This window comes from Cetorhinus maximus, chromosome 3 (assembly GCF_964194155.1).
Source record: "Cetorhinus maximus chromosome 3, sCetMax3.hap1.1, whole genome shotgun sequence".
In the NCBI taxonomy this organism is placed as follows: Eukaryota; Metazoa; Chordata; class Chondrichthyes; order Lamniformes; family Cetorhinidae; genus Cetorhinus; species Cetorhinus maximus.
Genome location: NC_135881.1, coordinates 78,733,681 through 78,750,315, shown reverse-complemented (window position 1 = coordinate 78,750,315; position 16,635 = coordinate 78,733,681). Strand labels below are relative to the sequence as shown.

The 16,635-nt window shown below is 45.2% G+C and overlaps 1 protein-coding gene across 1 annotated transcript in view; it reads right to left on the bottom strand.

The window, feature by feature from the left end:
* Nucleotides 1-16,635, bottom strand: part of LOC144678739 (contactin-associated protein-like 2) — a 2,328,914-nt gene that overhangs the window by 347,858 nt on the left and 1,964,421 nt on the right. Inside the window, exon 16 of the mRNA XM_078538599.1 lies at nucleotides 5,390-5,560. Within this exon, the coding sequence (XP_078394725.1) occupies nucleotides 5,390-5,560 (171 nt within the window). The remainder of the gene's footprint in view (nucleotides 1-5,389; nucleotides 5,561-16,635) is intronic.

Genomic DNA, 16,635 nt, shown 5'->3' with positions numbered 1-16,635 from the left:
AGCAGCAGAAGCAGCAACAGCTTGCTTCTCACAGACCTGTAGCTCCACTGGAGATGGGATCAGCAGAGAGGTACCGCTCGCAGGAGCTCATACTTGTCGCACAGGGAGTGCAGGCAGAGAGCTTCCTCGACGTGTTGCAACACTGATGTCTCAGAAAGCTCAGGGTCTCACGTCAGGTGGGGACAGACATTTGCAGCCTGTCACAAGCACCACTGCCCAAAAACTCTTTGCCTCTGGATCCTTCCAGGGTTTTGCTAGAGACAGTTGCAGAATCTCGCAGTCAGCAGCCCCAAAATGTGCAAGACAGGTAATTGTTGGCTTTTTGCCAGGGTTGGCAATTATGTACACATTTTCTGTCATGATGTCAGTCAGAATGAGTGGGTGCTCCGATTTTCAGCTCTTCTTGGCTTCCCACACGTGTAGGGCATCATTGACTGCATGTGCATGGCAATTAAGGCATCTATAGATCACCCAGGAGTCTTCATCAACTGCAATGTGCAGCTGGTGTGCAACCGCAAAATGTTGTTTATGTAGATTCTTGGGTAGCTGCCATGATACATTTGTCCTGTGGCAGTCAAGACTCCCTCATCATTTCACATCACGAAGCAGCAACATCGGCTGGCTGCTCAAAGACAAGTGATACCCACTTAAAATGTGCCTGATTACAACTGCGAGGACCCCACCCAAGGAGGACCAGGAATGGCACAATGCAAGCTGTATGACAAAAATATGTCATTAAGCAAGCCATTGGCATTGCTGAAGATACATTTCAGGTGCCTGGACAGGTCTGAGGCACCCTTTATGCATCAGTCAGGATCTCCAGAATGGTCCTGATGTGCTGTGCTTTCCACATTTCACAGCAACAAGGTTTGGTCCTGCAGGAGGACCAAGTCATGGAGCACAGAGCCTCTTCAGAAAATTTCAAGGAGGTGGAGGAGGAGGAGGTACCAGCGATGGCACACATTGTTACCCAGGGTGCGCCACATGCCTTTGTTACTGTAAGGCTTACTGAGATTTTCACAGTATACACATCTGCCAGTCACATGCAAAAGCCACGGCCTCCACACAACCACACACTGACCCTGCACCTCCACTATTCCGCCAACACAAATCAGTTCTACAAATAACCATGCATCCCTATCACAACCTTCCATTGCTTGGCGCCAATGCATGTCTTACCATTCATCACAAGTTAAAAGGCCACTTGTCAGGCAGCAATGAAAAATATGTGACACAGGAGTGTGGTGGAAAGAATTAAAATTGATGTTGCTCAGAAATAAAACAAACCTAACAATCTAACAATACTTTGTACATACCCTTGTACAAATACTAATCTTAATCCTTCCTCTTCCTGGCAATTTTTTTATGGCGCAACCCCTATGTCTTCAACAGAGATAGGGGCAGACTGCTCAGATCCCTCTTCCTTAACCGAGGTTTCCCACCCACTGTGGTTGACAGGGCCCTCAAACGTGTCTGACTCATTTCCAGCACCTCTGCCCTCACACCTTCCCCACCTTCCCAGAACAATGATAGGGTCCCTCTTGTCCTCACTTTTCACCCCACCAGCCTCTGCATTCAAAGGATCATCCTCCGCCATTTCCACCAACTCCGGCATGATGCCATCACCAAACACATCTTCCCCTCACCCCCCACCGTCGGCATTCCATAGGGACCATTAACTCCAGGACACCCTGGTCTACTCCTCCATCACCCCCAACACCTCATCCCCATCCCACGGCACCTTCCCATGCAATCGCAGAAGGTGCAACACCTGCCGCTTTACCTCCTCCCTCCTCAACGTTCAAGGGCGGCCAAACACTCCTTTCAGGTGAAGCAGCGTTTCAGTTGCACCTCCTTCAATTTAGTCTACTGCATCTGCTGCTCCCAATATGGTCTCCTCTACATTGGAGAGACCAAAAGCAGACTGGGTGACCTCTTTGCGGAATACCTTCGGTCTGTCCGTAAGCATGACCCAGACCTTCCTGTCACTTGCCATTTCAACACTCCACCCTGCTCTCATGCCCACATGTCCATTCCTGGCCTGCTGCAATGTTCCAGTGAAGCCCAACGCAAACTGGAGGAACAGCACCTCATCTTCTGAATAGGCACCTTACAGCTTTCTGGACTTAACGTTGAGTGCAACAACTTCAGACTATGAACTCTCTCCTCTATCCTCACCCCTTTTTTACCCCCTTTTTTCTATATTCATTTTTATTTTTTAACTTTATTTTTTAATTTTAATTTTTATTTATTTTCATTTTATTCATTTATTCATTGTTTTATCCCCACCTTTTATCCTATTTTCGATTTATTCCCCCCACCACCGTCCCCTGCCCTCCCACCCGACCCCCACAAGGGCTATCTGTCAGTTGTTCATGTTGTTCTTTTCAGAGTGCTCACCCTTGTCCTGCTATTATCACATTCTGCTTTCTTACCTTAATGCCACTATCAGCACCTTCTTTAGCCCTTACCACTACCATTAACACCCCCTTTGTCCTTCTGTTCATGACACCTTGGTCCATCTCTCCTTTGCCCCCACCTATAGCTGGCCTTCTATCCAGCTTCACCTGCTCTGCCCCCCTTAAACAATATAAATGTCATCACATTTTTACTTCTCTTTAGCTCTAAAGAAGAGTCATACGGACTCGAAACGTTAACTCTGTTTTTCTTTCCACAGATGCTATTAGACCTACTGAGTTTTTCCAGCATTTTCTGTTTTTGTTTCAGATTTCCAACATCTGCGGTATTTTGCTTTTATTTTTGCTTAGATTCCTGCTCTGTCTGCTGAGACACCTTTGCCATCTCCCTCTTGGTTATAGGGCCTGTGAGCGCTGTGCCAAAGGAAGTTCCATCTACACCTGTGTAGGGGCTGTTTTGGCCACCAGGACATCAGGCAGCATGTAGGGTTCTGAGTGAGGGGAAGGGAGGGGGCAGGGGGCAATATGTGAGAAGTGGAAGCACTTTGAGATAATTCCCTTCTTACCATCATCCCTCTCACAATGAGTTGAAGAACACTTCTCTGCAGATCGGCAGGGCAACTACAGTCAAGGTTAAGGTATCATTCAGCTCATTTAAGGTGACATTCATAGTTCGCAAACCATTGTGATGAGGGTGTGCTTGCACTGATTTGATAGTCACATTTGATGCTTCATGTAGGTGGTTACTCTTTCCATAGATAAAGACATCATCCCAAAAGCCTGCAACCTCATGGCACTCATACTTGAGAAGGGCTTCTCCAATTACTTTGCAATCATATACAATGCGGCTGGAATTCATGCCAGTACAATGCACATTATTTGCTGCGACAGAAGCATCTGTTTGTTGATGGAACCCAAGGAACAGCATCTGCATCCAGTTGAGCAAAGCTTGGAGCGTCCTGTGGTCTCTGACATGGACTCTCCATTGCTATGCCTGTCTCCAACATCTGCTCTTGCTCACTTATGATGTGTGGGTTACCAGGTGAAAATGCAACTATCTGTCTTAGCGGTCCCACTGAAGTGTGAGCATCTGAGCTATCTATGGTTTGCATGAGGCCTGTGATGGTGCATTCTCACAGGACATGAATCCCTCAGGGGAGATGTTGTCCTCCTAGAGCACCTCCTGTGGGTCACTAGAAGGCACTCTGGGAGATTGAAAATGAATTAGAACTATCAAGGTAAGAATGCTTTGAATGATCAATATGCACATTCACTCACTGTGACATCAAGTCAATATGAGTAAGCATTGTATGCTGTGTGGCTGTCTGATATTTGATTCTATCACCAGGTAGCTGGGAGGCTCTCACCTCCCCGTCTCTGACAGCCAGGCATGCCGAGACTCCACTGATGTCCAGCTCCACCTCTGAACTCATCTTTCTTGGCTCTGATTGGGTCATTAAACCACTTTCAGCATTGAATCCATGAGTATGACATCATATACTGTTGCTGATTTCATGGGCAATCTTCGGCAACACCTCCTTTGTTTCACTGGCAGGCTTCTTCCTCTTGTCAGCTCTCAACATCGCTCCCATGGAGGCGCCACTGAAACAAGGTGCAGCCTTTGAGCATATGCATTTCATTCTGCCAATTTGCTCTGTTCTGCTCCCAACTCCAAAATCCATCAAATTTCATGTTTGGAATGTCCCTTTAGACACTGGAGGTGAAACTGATTCATGCTTGTTCAAGCTAATTGGTCAGGATCCCCAGAAATGCAATGGCTGGGTCAATAAGCCACTGGCAGATGCAGTATTGGACTCACATTGCCACCACCCCCTCACACACAGCTCCCAGCATTTTGGTAACTTAAAATCCAGCCCAATGGATCGTATGCATGAAAATAATATGGCTTAATAAATGCCATTTCTTATTTAACAATTTTCTATCATGTTGAAAAATTCCAACCTTGATATAATGGCAATTCTTTTTTGAATATAAGTTTTTCCTGGTGAAATATATTGAAAGAACAAGAAATAAAATGGACAAATTGTTATTTGATTAATGGCATTCTGTCAACAAATTGATAAAGGGAAAGCCTATGAGAATGAAATTCTTTTCTGAGGGCTTTGATGTTTCATGTTGCTGATGACTGACCAGCAGTATATAAAAATAATTAGCTTTTCTATATTTACACATGTTTGTAAAAAGTTGTGTGTGGATAATCTTCAATCTCTGTCAACTGTTCTTTTGACCTGGGCAGATAGGCTTACACAAGAGAACAACATGATAAATGGAAAGGACACAATTCTGTTGTTTGTTGGAATTTATCACATGGCTCCCCCTGCAAGAGTTTACAAACTGATTAAAGGTCACACAATTTAAACATGAATCCTGAACGTTTCACAATTACAGCTCTGGACATGGTTGTTACACTGCAAGTTTGAGATGGCTTGGTCTGAGAATACCATGGAACAAAAGGTGCTGAAATATGCTGCCTGATCCACAATATTTTATAAATACCAAGTACAGTTATTTTTTAATATTAGTGGACTGTTGTGTTTCTTCTGCAATAACACCAAAATATTTAAAAATCAAGTTGAAAAGATCTGCTGCATTAATGCTCCAAATTGTATTAAAATGAAGTGATAGCAAAGTACTTCCTCAAGGTGGTGTCATAACACTGGCCAAAATCAGATGCGGTATTATGTTGGTGACTTCACTGCATGGTTACACAATAGTTTTTGAGAACGCAACAATTGAATCCCATTAACTCCAGGATTTCAGTACAACTGGGTCAACGAGCTATGGCAGTCATTTATATGGACATCAGTTAGTTTAATTTTTCTTTTCCGTGCTTGCATACTTTAATCAATATAATTTAGACTCCCAGAATGTTAATGGCAAATACTTATAAATGACATCTAAATGTAGCCTACAGAGTCAAAAAGGATCTGCACATTTGCAGGCCAACTTACATTTCAGCTCAAGCCTTATAAAGTCTGTGTTGCCCAAGTTTTCAAGGAACACTCCGTAAGGAACTGAAGTCTTGAAGTAAAATGAGATGTCAGCACTGGTCTCTCCATGGAAAGTTGAGAAGTGAAGATAGGAAGAAGGTGTATTGAATGAGGCAGCATTCCAATAGTTTCCTAATAGAGATGGAGAGAGAGAGGGAAATGACAGTAGCTGATTCGACAAGTTGCCTTGAATAATAAGAGATGCAGTAATGGAACAGCTGGTGCGCTGATAAAATGTCAAAGCTTTCCAAAATCTCATCAGTTATGATACAAAAAGAACATTACTTGCACATGAGAAATTAACCTTATGCCTAGTCATTCATCCTGTCGTTTTCAGAATAAAATATACATAGACACACAATGCTTGGTAGGGAGAGCTGTCACTTACAATAAACACACAGTGGCTACTTGCTATAGATTGTAGATCTAATTCATTACTGGAGACTGAAAAGTTTAAGGAGGTAAACCATTTGGCAGGTGGCTCACTCACAGAAACAATTCAGTAGATTTAAACACTGACAAATGAAGAGATGTGCTGCTAACTTGATATTTGCACATTAAGGTTTGTGCAGAGTAAGAAAAATATTAAGATTTCAAAGTGAGTTATTTGCATGCTAGAAAATCTTTAATAGTGAGTGATTAAACAGAACTTTATTGATCCAAAGGGAAATTACATGGCAGTTAGAATAAGCATAGGAGGCTGTCGGCATACAACTCAAGTAAGTTGTTCACTGTGTTTCTCCTATTCACTGTAATCAAGAATTTCAACTTAGATGTTACAAAGATGGCAGGGAATATGAGTTTGAAGAACGACTTTAGGCCTAAAAATTTCATCACAGCTGGATGGGAGTGTTAAATACAGATTTTTAAAAACAGATTCAAAGAGCTGCCCTCTGGTACCTTGCCTTGATGGTCCTGCTTCATTTATGAACCAGGACAGTAAGGCTATTTGTCAATGGCGGACGGTCTTCAAAAGAAAGCATGCACACATATGTACATTTTCCATCAGAGGTTATCAATGAACATCAAACAACAGCTGCAAACCTAGCTGAGTTCAGCTAACACAGCATGGGGCAGCAACCAACTCTGCTCTGCATGTCTCAATGGCACATCAAAGAATGTATTTACTTAATGGACTAAGAAACCGCTATTTACCATTTTTGCTTAAAGAAATCCAATTAAACTGATGTATTTAAACCAAAAAAAAGAGAAATAGTATGACTGACGACCAAAACACATGCTCTTGAAGGGTAATTCCGCTGCAGCAACATTAGCATTGGCTCCTTGGTTTTGACTGGTTTTGCTTTGAACCCAGTCCCATTGATGCTCAGTGTGTGAGCCTTGCACAGCCAACGCAGCCCCAAAATAAACTTTCTGGATTCATTAAAATTGAAAGCTGGGAATTAAGACCTAATGTTACTTGCCTGAGCAAATCTGGCAAGTCTACTTTGGTTTCCGACACTGGTTGCACGACAAACTGATACCAAAGCCTGCAGTTTTGCTTCTGGGTTGGGAGTGCAGAGTTGAGACAATTCCCGGCTCCTCAAACCTGACATGAGAGAAAGTGCTGCAGAAGGTTGGATTTTCACCCTGGGAAGACTGGACGAAAATGGGAGTTGTAGCAGCAACCCCGGAAACAGTGTTGTGGCTGCTAAGTGCGAAGGTAGGCTGGGCGGAAGGCCTGCCGTGATGTACCATCACTTTGTCTAAGATTTTTTTTTAAAGCAATAAAACAAAAGAACAGCCCTCCAACCCTCACTCCTCATTGGCCTTCTATGCACGCACTACCCTTGCCACATCCATGCCAACTCATACCACTTTATGTCCTCTACCCACCCCCATGGCCCGTCATACCCTCCATGCCAACCTATGCCCCCTACCCAGCCCCATGTTCCCTCATACTTCCCATGCCAACCTATACCCCTCCAGCCCTCTCCCTGTAGCCCTTTATAGCCCCTATGCCAATTTAGCACCAACTCATGCCAACCCATGCCCTCAATCACCACCCTTTGACCTTACACCCTTCATGCCAACTCGTCCATTATCCACCATGGGCCGACCTCAGGACCCATGGTGAGATTAAATAAAATAAAGTTCTAAGAGCCTATTGCAGACTTTATTTTTTAAAAGCACTCATTCATAAAAACCCATTCACTACAATCACATTCATTCAGCTACACAACTACATAATTACTTATAAAAATAAACATTTCATTTAAGTGCTTAATCCCTTATAAAACAAACATTTCATTCAAGTGCTTAATTGCTTATAAAAACCAACATTGGAATTCATAGTCTCACTTCAAAGAGTCCATAACAACTTATAGCTGTCAATCAAACTGTGAAATGGCAGGTGTCCCATTGTGATGATGCAAAGTTGTGAAATCAGTCATGCAGCACTAATCCGCTAATGAAAGCCCTCAGGCTTATGTCAACAGACAGAACAAAAATGACTTCTTCAACACTGCACAGTTTTTTCAAAGATTTAAAGGGTTGGAGTTTTAAATGCCTTAACAGTTTGGTAGTTGCTTTTGAAACTTTTGGCAATTGCTTTTGACAGCTCTTTTGACAGTTCCAATGAGTTTATGCGGTATGTTACACACATTCAAGTCCACTTTAAACAATTCTAAAGGGGAGCTTACGTCTCCCAAAGGGCACCTGACCTCCCCAAAAATGTTCCAGGATCATATCCAAAGGGGCGCCTTACCTCTCCAAAAGGGTACCCCACCTCTCAAAGGACTTCCCAAAGGTTGCAGATCTAATCTGAACATGTTGACCTGAACTTTACCTTGTTGGGCGTGTGATTGGCGGGCCTGCGACTAATTGGGAAATGGGCTGCTGCCCGCGATCAGGCCCTGACTGCGATTTCATGCTGGCTGACCAATAAAGGCCCGCCCAGTGTGAAACATGTCTTATTAATGTTCGGGAAGGGTCGGGTGGGGGCTGGGGCCTGGCGGCTGCTTGGTCCAAAGGCTGGTTTAAAGGTGGCACAGCAACTCCTTGAAGGCTGCCAGGGAAGAACATAATTGCAGCATTCTGAAGACTGAAGTTATGGCCGCACGTGCGGCTGGAAACGTCAGGTGGGAGGGCAGGTCAGATGGGCACTCTGCCCCCCGGTTTTTGGACAAGTGCCTCGCGGCCCTCCTGGAGGAAGTAGCGGCCAGGAGGGACACCCTTGTCCCCAGAGTTGGAAGGAGGAGGCCACTGCACCTAACAAAAAGAGCTTGGGAGAAGGCGGCAACACAGTTCAGCAGCCACGACGTTGTGCAGCGCACACGCGTGCAGTACCGCAAAAGGTTTAACGACCTGCTGCGCTTGGGAAGGGTGAGTATTGTGTTGACATGGGTCAGTGTGTTGAAATGTTAAAGTCTGGCCATCTGCCCATGGAGCTCAGGTGTGTTAGAACGTGAGTGCCATGGAGATCTGCATCATGGTGCCATTGTCTTTCAATGATCAATGGGGAATCCAGTTTTGAGGATCCCATCAATAATGGGACTACACTATCCGAAATGCTCACCTCTGTGCACTGCACTCTTACCTTCATCTGACATCCTAGCCTCTCTGCAGCTGGTTGACCGAGGTGCTGGGTCATCGACACCGGAGCTGGCCAAAGGGGTGAGCACTGACTGCTTGGACTGAGTGCCTTGCTGCTCGAGGGCCACGACTCGGATGTGCCCTGCAAGGTGCTCCTCAGGTGTGGTTGGCCAGGCTACAATGGCGCTGCAGGTAAAGAGTGGATTAATCAATGCTCCTTGTCCTTTCAGGAGAAGATGACCCATGGTGCATAGTGGTTTTGTCACTGGACTGGTAATCCAGAGACCCAGGGTAATGCTCTGGGGACGTGGGTTCGAATCCCACCACATCAGATGGTGGAATTGAAATTCAATAAATATCTGGAATTAAAAGTTTAATGATGGCCATTGTCATAATGATTGTTGTAAAAACCCGTCTGGTTCACTGATGTCCTTTAGGGAAGGAAATCTGCTGTCCTTACATGGTTGACACTTAAAAATGCCCTCTGAACAAGGGCAATTAGGGATGAGCAATAAATGCTGGCCCAGCGATGGCCATCCCACGAACGATTGAAAAAAAGTAACAACGTTGAAAAGTTGTGGGCAGGTGAAGGCTCCCCAAACTTTCTAATCCTATCCAGATTTGAGCAGGATGCCTTGGACCTGGAGAGGCACCATGCACCTCGGTTAACCAGCCACAGAGATGCTAGGGTGTCAGATGAAGGTAAGAGTGCAGTGCACAGAGGTGAGAGTTTCGGATTGTACAAACATTCTTGTGCAGTCTCATTATTGATGGGATCCTTAAAACTGGAGTTCCCATTGATCATTGAAAGATGATGGCACCATGATGCAGATCTCCATTGTCTCACCAGGATGCCTGGCATGCACAGTGACAGTGTGATGACTTAAACTAATGACATTATTGTTCCTCCTTAGATTCTCCAGCACGCACTCAATTGCAGGACCCCGAAGAGCCACCCCTGACACCAAAGGACTGCCAGGCTTCACATGCACCTGCATCACACCCGCTCTCTGAACGAGGCACCATCACAGATGCCAGTACCTTGGTGAATATTAGAGCTTTGGCTAGAATGTTGGAGCACAGCGGTGAGGGCACTTTACACTTGCTTGAGGAGCAGGTGGAGGCAGAGAGTGCCCAGGGTGCCGGCAGTCGGAGGACTGCTGGAGACCAGGATGATGCTGAGTCAAAGGCAGATGATGAGCCCCTGGAGTCGTCCATTAGGTGGCAGATGCTGGATGTCCAGCGGGATGTGCGGGAGGATCTGGCGGAGATCCATGAGGGTATGCGTGCCATGGTGTCTGTTGTGGAGGAGTCCATGCAGAGCATAAGCACTGCGTTGACCCTCATGGCCCAGCGCACTGCCTCCTCCATTGAGAGAGCGGCAACTCTCATGGAGAGGCAGTTCCAGGAACAGAATCAGGGGTTCCTGGTGTTGCGCTCGGACTTGCAAGCCCTCACGCAGGCAATGACCACAGCTTGGAACCTATCCATCAATGGTGAGCAGGGAGGTCTAGAGTGACCTCATGTTGGCGCTCGAGCTGCCTGTTGTCCCTGCGGGCTCCTCTGAGTGTGCTCTGGGTGAGGGCAGCAGCTCCTCCGCCCCTCTGCCAGTAACCGTGGCATCTGATGAGGCTGCGATGACTGGGGAGATGCCAGCCGTGGCACTGGATGCTCCCTCCCAGGCGGGGCCAGCACAGGCTCCACGGGCCAGAGGATGACCACCAAGGTCATCAAGTCCAACAAGACAGCAGAGTCAGCAGGCTGCCTCCAATGCCACTGTCAGCAAAGGGGAACATCAAGATGTAGCACTCTCAAATGCAAGTTTAAGGCACCCATGAGCACAAGAGGGACAAGTCACAGGTGATCTTCTGTTGTACAATGTTTTGTTTATGGTTACTGGTTTGGGAATGAAGACTAGAGAAGGTTACATTAATTTTTTTGGATTGTCAAAATGAGATAAATTTTGTTTTTGTTGTAATGGCCTGAATATGCTTCACCTTTTTTTTGGTGCAGGGTAGGCCAGTATGTAATGTTGGACATGAGTGGCTCTAAACTTTACTGCACAGGCACTGAGTGCACTTTGGGTTCAAATGAAAGGGTCATTTCAGACATCCTGGATGGAGGTGGCAGCCCTGACATGAGGTGGAAGCAGATCTTTGGCACCCTAGCTGAAGGAGCATTGGATCATGGCGTCCCTGGTGTCCCTGCCTCCCTGAAGGATACAGAGGTCTGCCTCCACGCCCTGTGTTTTCCTCACTGAGCTCCTCTTCTGACTCACTACTGGAATCATCCTCTGTGGCCTGTGGAGCTGCCTCAAGATCCTCTTCCTCTAATGGATCCCCCCTTGCCAGTGCCAGATTGTAGAGAGTGCAGCATGCAACCACTATCAGTGACACCTGCTGTGGGAGGTTATTATGGTGTGTCTCCTGAATGGTCCAGGAATCGGAAGCATGTCTTCAGGATACCTATGGTCCTCTCTATCACCGCCCTTGTGGAGGCATGACTCTTATTACAACACTGCCCTGCCTCTGTTCTTGGGTGGTGGAAAGGCATCATGAGCCACCTTTTCAATGGGTAGCCCTTGTCATCCATCCAGTGAGGCTGGAGCACTGAATAGCCTCGGCACCTGGGAGTGTCTGAGGATATAAGCGTCATGGGAGCTGCCAGGGTACCTTGCACAGACTTGGAGAGTCTGCATCCTGTGGTCAATAATGACCTGGACATTCATTGAGTGGAATCTCTTCTGTTAATGAAGGCACCCGGCTGACCCGCTGGCGCGTTTATGGCCACGTGGGCACAGTCGATTGTTCCCTGGATGCAGTGGAACCCAGCAATCACTGCAAAGCCTCTGGCTCGCTCAGCCTGGCTGGCCTCATCAGTACGGAAATGAATAAATGTCATTACCAACCTGAACAGAGTTTCTTTCACTAGCTTGAGGCAACTCTGGACAGCTGATTAGGACTCTCCACAAAGATCGCCTGTGAGCCCTGGAAAGAGGCGGAGGCATAGAGAGCCACTGTGACCTTCAGAGCCACTGGCATGGGGTGTCCATCCACACAGTTGGAGGTGATCTCAGGCCCAGTCATCTGACAAACAGAGGTCACGGTCTGCCTGGAGAGGCGGAGACTCCTTCGGCACTGCACCTCAGACATATTGAGATAGCTGCATCGCAGCCTGTAAACCCTGGCAGCAGGATAGCGGCGTCTTCTATGGCCCCTTCCACCTTGGACTACCTGTTGGCCCTCTGTCCTTTGTGCCTGCGCCTCTCCTCCCATAGGTCCCTCCCCTGGAAGCTGCATTGGGACAGCTGGACTCCTTTCCCTTCTGCCCCTCTCTTTGTTCTCAGAGAAGGAGGCCACAATCCCCACTACCAAGGTAACAGAAGGCTGTCTGATACCTGGAAGGGTCCACATGGTCAAAATCCTCCAGGGGCCTGGGAGACACCAATGAGTCCTGAAATGAAGCCTAGAACTGCTAAGAATGAAGCTCAGAACAGAGATGAAGCTGTCAAGTTCAAATAGGCAACCATCAGAAAACTATCGCCTAAATTCTTCACTATTAATACTGGCAATGCTCCTGACCCTTTTTATCACGCCCTTGGATGAGGTTTTGCAAAATGTAGGTTGCCCGCCTGCCCGTTTTGCCTGTGCGACGAGCGCAAAATCACACAGGCAACGTTAAATCAGGTTCAATTGGGTTTTTAATGGCCTTCAGTGGCCTCTTAATTGATGGCGGGCGCAGCTCCAACCTGAAGATTGTGTGCGTGAGGGGTGATGTCAGGACGCTCACCCGACGTCATCTTGCGCTATTTTACGCCCAATTGAGTTGGGCACGCACCTGCCCTTGAGGCGTAAACTTCTGCCCGTTGTGTTTCCCACTCTTGGCTAATGAAAATCAAACATGGAGGCAGCTTCTGTTTCATATGCGCATGTGCAAATTTCAACCTGGCCTCATTCCTGCCCCTGTGAAAATGGTAGATACCGTGTTTAGGGCTTCAGGATTTTGGCCTCCTCCATCCTCTCATAATAGAGAAGGTCCCCGTCATTGTGAAATTCCAGGCCCAAGAGTTTACAATCCTGACACAAGCAAAGCCAATATCAAATTGGCTGTACCATTCCACCCTGCAAGCCTTTCCCCTACCACCAAATTGTGACAGACTTGGGGTTCCACACAATTTCTCTGGTAATGTTATAGTTTCATTAGCTCTGAATCAATATAAGCTGACTTCAAAGTCATCCCTCCGTGGTTAATATATATAATTCACACATTTACCACTGCAGGAAAAACAAATGTTTTGGGCAATCCTAATGGGACATAATAGGCCTGATTTTAAATCTGTGCATGTGGATGGGTTTTGAATGAATTTGCCCAATTTGGGAGGTCCCAATCAATATTTTTACAACAGGAAAGTCACTGGAAGAAAACTACTGTGAAAAGAACTTAAACAATCAAAAATCCATCTGTTATTAATCAGTTGCCCCAAATAGTTGAAGAAACTTTATTAAACTGATTTTGTCAGAACAAGTTCAACTGAGCTTTTGGAGAACAGCAATGCGGCACTTAAAACATGAGGGATAAAGTTGAGACCTATTAACTCGTCAACTGACTAAAGTGGAGGCTATTAATATAATAATAGCTATTATGAATCTGAAGGGGAAATTATTAGTAATCCAACTGGTATTAACATAACATTTCAGGAGATTTTTAAAAGCTTGCATTAATTAAAAATTAATCATGTCAAATCAAAACTATGCAAATTTTGAAAAAATAAATAATTACTTATCAAAGCCCTAAGCAGAACAGGCCAGATATTTCAGCCAACAATTTTATGGGAGATAGTGGAGCTGGTAAATATAAAAACAGGAGCCCAAGGTGCTGCAGCATTTTGAGTTGTCAGGACCCCAAATTATCAGTGAGAGACCCAAAGCCTACTCCTTATCTGGTTGGCCCAGCACAGCCAACATAGATGGGCAGTATCTGGTGCACTAAGGAGCCCGTACACCAACACTGCACAAGGTTCATAGAGGTTCCAGAAATTATTAAAGTTATGACTGAATCATCTGTGTTCCTACCTCCATTTCTCCATTAGCCAGTTCTTCAAAGTGGACTTAGTTTGTCACCACATTGAAAAATTCCAGCACAATGCGAGTAACCAGCAACTGGTGTTGAATATTTTACTTCCTAAGCTCCATAGCATTCCCAGTGCATTGTGTATTATACACCAGGTACCAATAAAATATTTATATGAACTAACTTTACATTGTTGTATAAAGTCAACTTTATTTCAGAACAGGCATGGCCTGTACTAGAACCACATTATCAGACCCATAACACCTAAATGAAATGATTCTTATCAAGTTCTTAGTTTTGAATTATAACTGAATAAACTGACTTTCATTCAGAATTTTAAAGCATGTTTTCCAACCTTTCTTTTTCCATTCATCTTTTATGGGCCCTGCCTTATATTTTCTCCCACTTCCTGGTTCTATTTAGACCACAAATGCTCCATGACTGACAGATCAATGACCTGCTCCAATTCCTCTCCCAGTGCTGTTCTTGAGTTGCATACTGTGAGGCACATGGAAATAAGCCTTTTATTTTCCCTGAAGAATGACACCTCTCCACTCCAAACTATCATAGACTTTGTAACTACAAAATGATTAGTTATTTGGTAGTACAGAACTTGAGTATTGCTGAAAAAAGAGACACTTTTTGTAAGAGCTTTTTGTCTTGCACTCATCAGGACAATTCACCAGAATACCAAATGTAAAGGGAACAACAATTTATACTATATGAGAAGAGAGTGCTGATTGATTGGCAAGTGGACTGTAATTGGTAGAGGCATTGCCATGGAGAATGCACCAGTTGATGGTGACTCACAGATCATTTTGTGCTGTATATATTGCAGAAACTCATGAACTGGCCTAAGGCCATCACTTTCGGCCCTGAAGAGAGCCTAGTCTACCTCAGGTTACCATGGAAGGGCAAAGGTATCTCAAATATTTGAGCAACAGTTGATGCTAGCTGTTTCACATTGCTACTATGCAGTAGCAACATGAGTGGTATTTGCCACTAACAGGATGCTGCCATCAAGCCAAGAAGACATTCTGCCTATCACACAGATGAGTAATGTGGTATATGAATTTCAGCACCAGTATGATGCTAGGTATGTTGGCAGTATATCCCAAAGACTGGCAGATCATATCAAACAGTGTGTCCCTTTTGCTGTTCACAACGGGCAAGGTACAGACTGTCCCCAACCAGCCCATGTTTGCAAATTCAAAACACAGTGTCCAACATTAGATTTGATTCTGCGATTGGACAATATTTGCTGAATAATATAAAAGCAAAATACAGCGGATGCTGGAAATCTGAAACAAAAACAGAAAGTGCTGGAAAAACTCAGCAGGTCTAACAGCATCTATGGAGAGAAAAACAGAGTTAACGTTTTGAGTCCATATGACTCTTCTTTAGAGCTGATAAATAATCCTCAGTGGGCTAAGAATTACACTGACAACCAATTTAAAATTGTCAGTTGGGCTCACAGTGTGGCGCATTTGCGTGTACTGGAAGCTACATATATTAATACAGGGCCCTGTTCTTTGCAGGCAGGAAGAACATGTACACACATTGTGCCTGTTTCAGCTAAGCAAAATAAGTGACAGCTATTTGCTGGTTCATTCCTCAGGGCAATGCCTTGACCAATCAGTCAAGCTGCTTGGTTGAAATTTCAAACAATGCTTGGCAGTTAACAGTCAGTCACCATCAACTGATGCATTTTCCATGGCAACGCTTCTACCTACTAGTGTCCACTTGCCAACCAATCAGCATTCTCTTCTCATATAGTGTAAATTGTTGTTCCCTTTACATTTGGTAATCTTGTGAATTGTCCTGATGAGTGCAAGATAAAAGTTTCGACAAAAATTTGTCTAATTTTTCAGCAAAACAAAATGCTTGGGGGGAGGCGGTGACGTAGTGGTATTGTCACTGGACTATTAATCCAGAGACCCAGGGTAATGCTCTGGGGACCTGGGTTCGAATCCCACGAGGACTGATGGTGAAATTTGAATTCAATAAAAATCTGGAATTAAAAATCTGATGATTAAACCATTGTTGTAAAAGCCCATCTGGTTCATTAATGCATTTTAGGGGAGGAAATCTTCCATCCTTACCTGGCTTACATGTGGCTCCAGATCCACCCCAGGTGGGGTTGGCTCTTAAATGTCCTCTGAAATGGCCCAACAAGCCAATCAGATGCATTAAACTGCTACAAAGCCTAAAAGGAATGGGGCCGGACAGACCACCCAGAATCGACCTGGGCACCGGAAATGGCAATGGAAAACTCAGCCCTGTTGATCTTGAAAAGTCCTCCTTAATAACATCTGGGGGCCAGTGCCAAAATTGTGAGAGCTGTCTCACAGAGTAGTCAAGCAACAGCTTGACATAGTCATACTCATACTTACAATGTCCCAGACACCACCATCACCATCCTTCGGTATGTCCTGTCCCTCTAGCAGGGTAGACACAGGAGAGGTGGCGACACTGTGGTATACAGTCGGGAGGGAGTTGCCCTGGCAGTCCTCAGTGTTGACTCTGGACACTATGAAGTTTCATGACACCAGGTCAAACATGAAGGAGGTGGGTGGTATGTTATAATCAGCAGGTGTCAACCT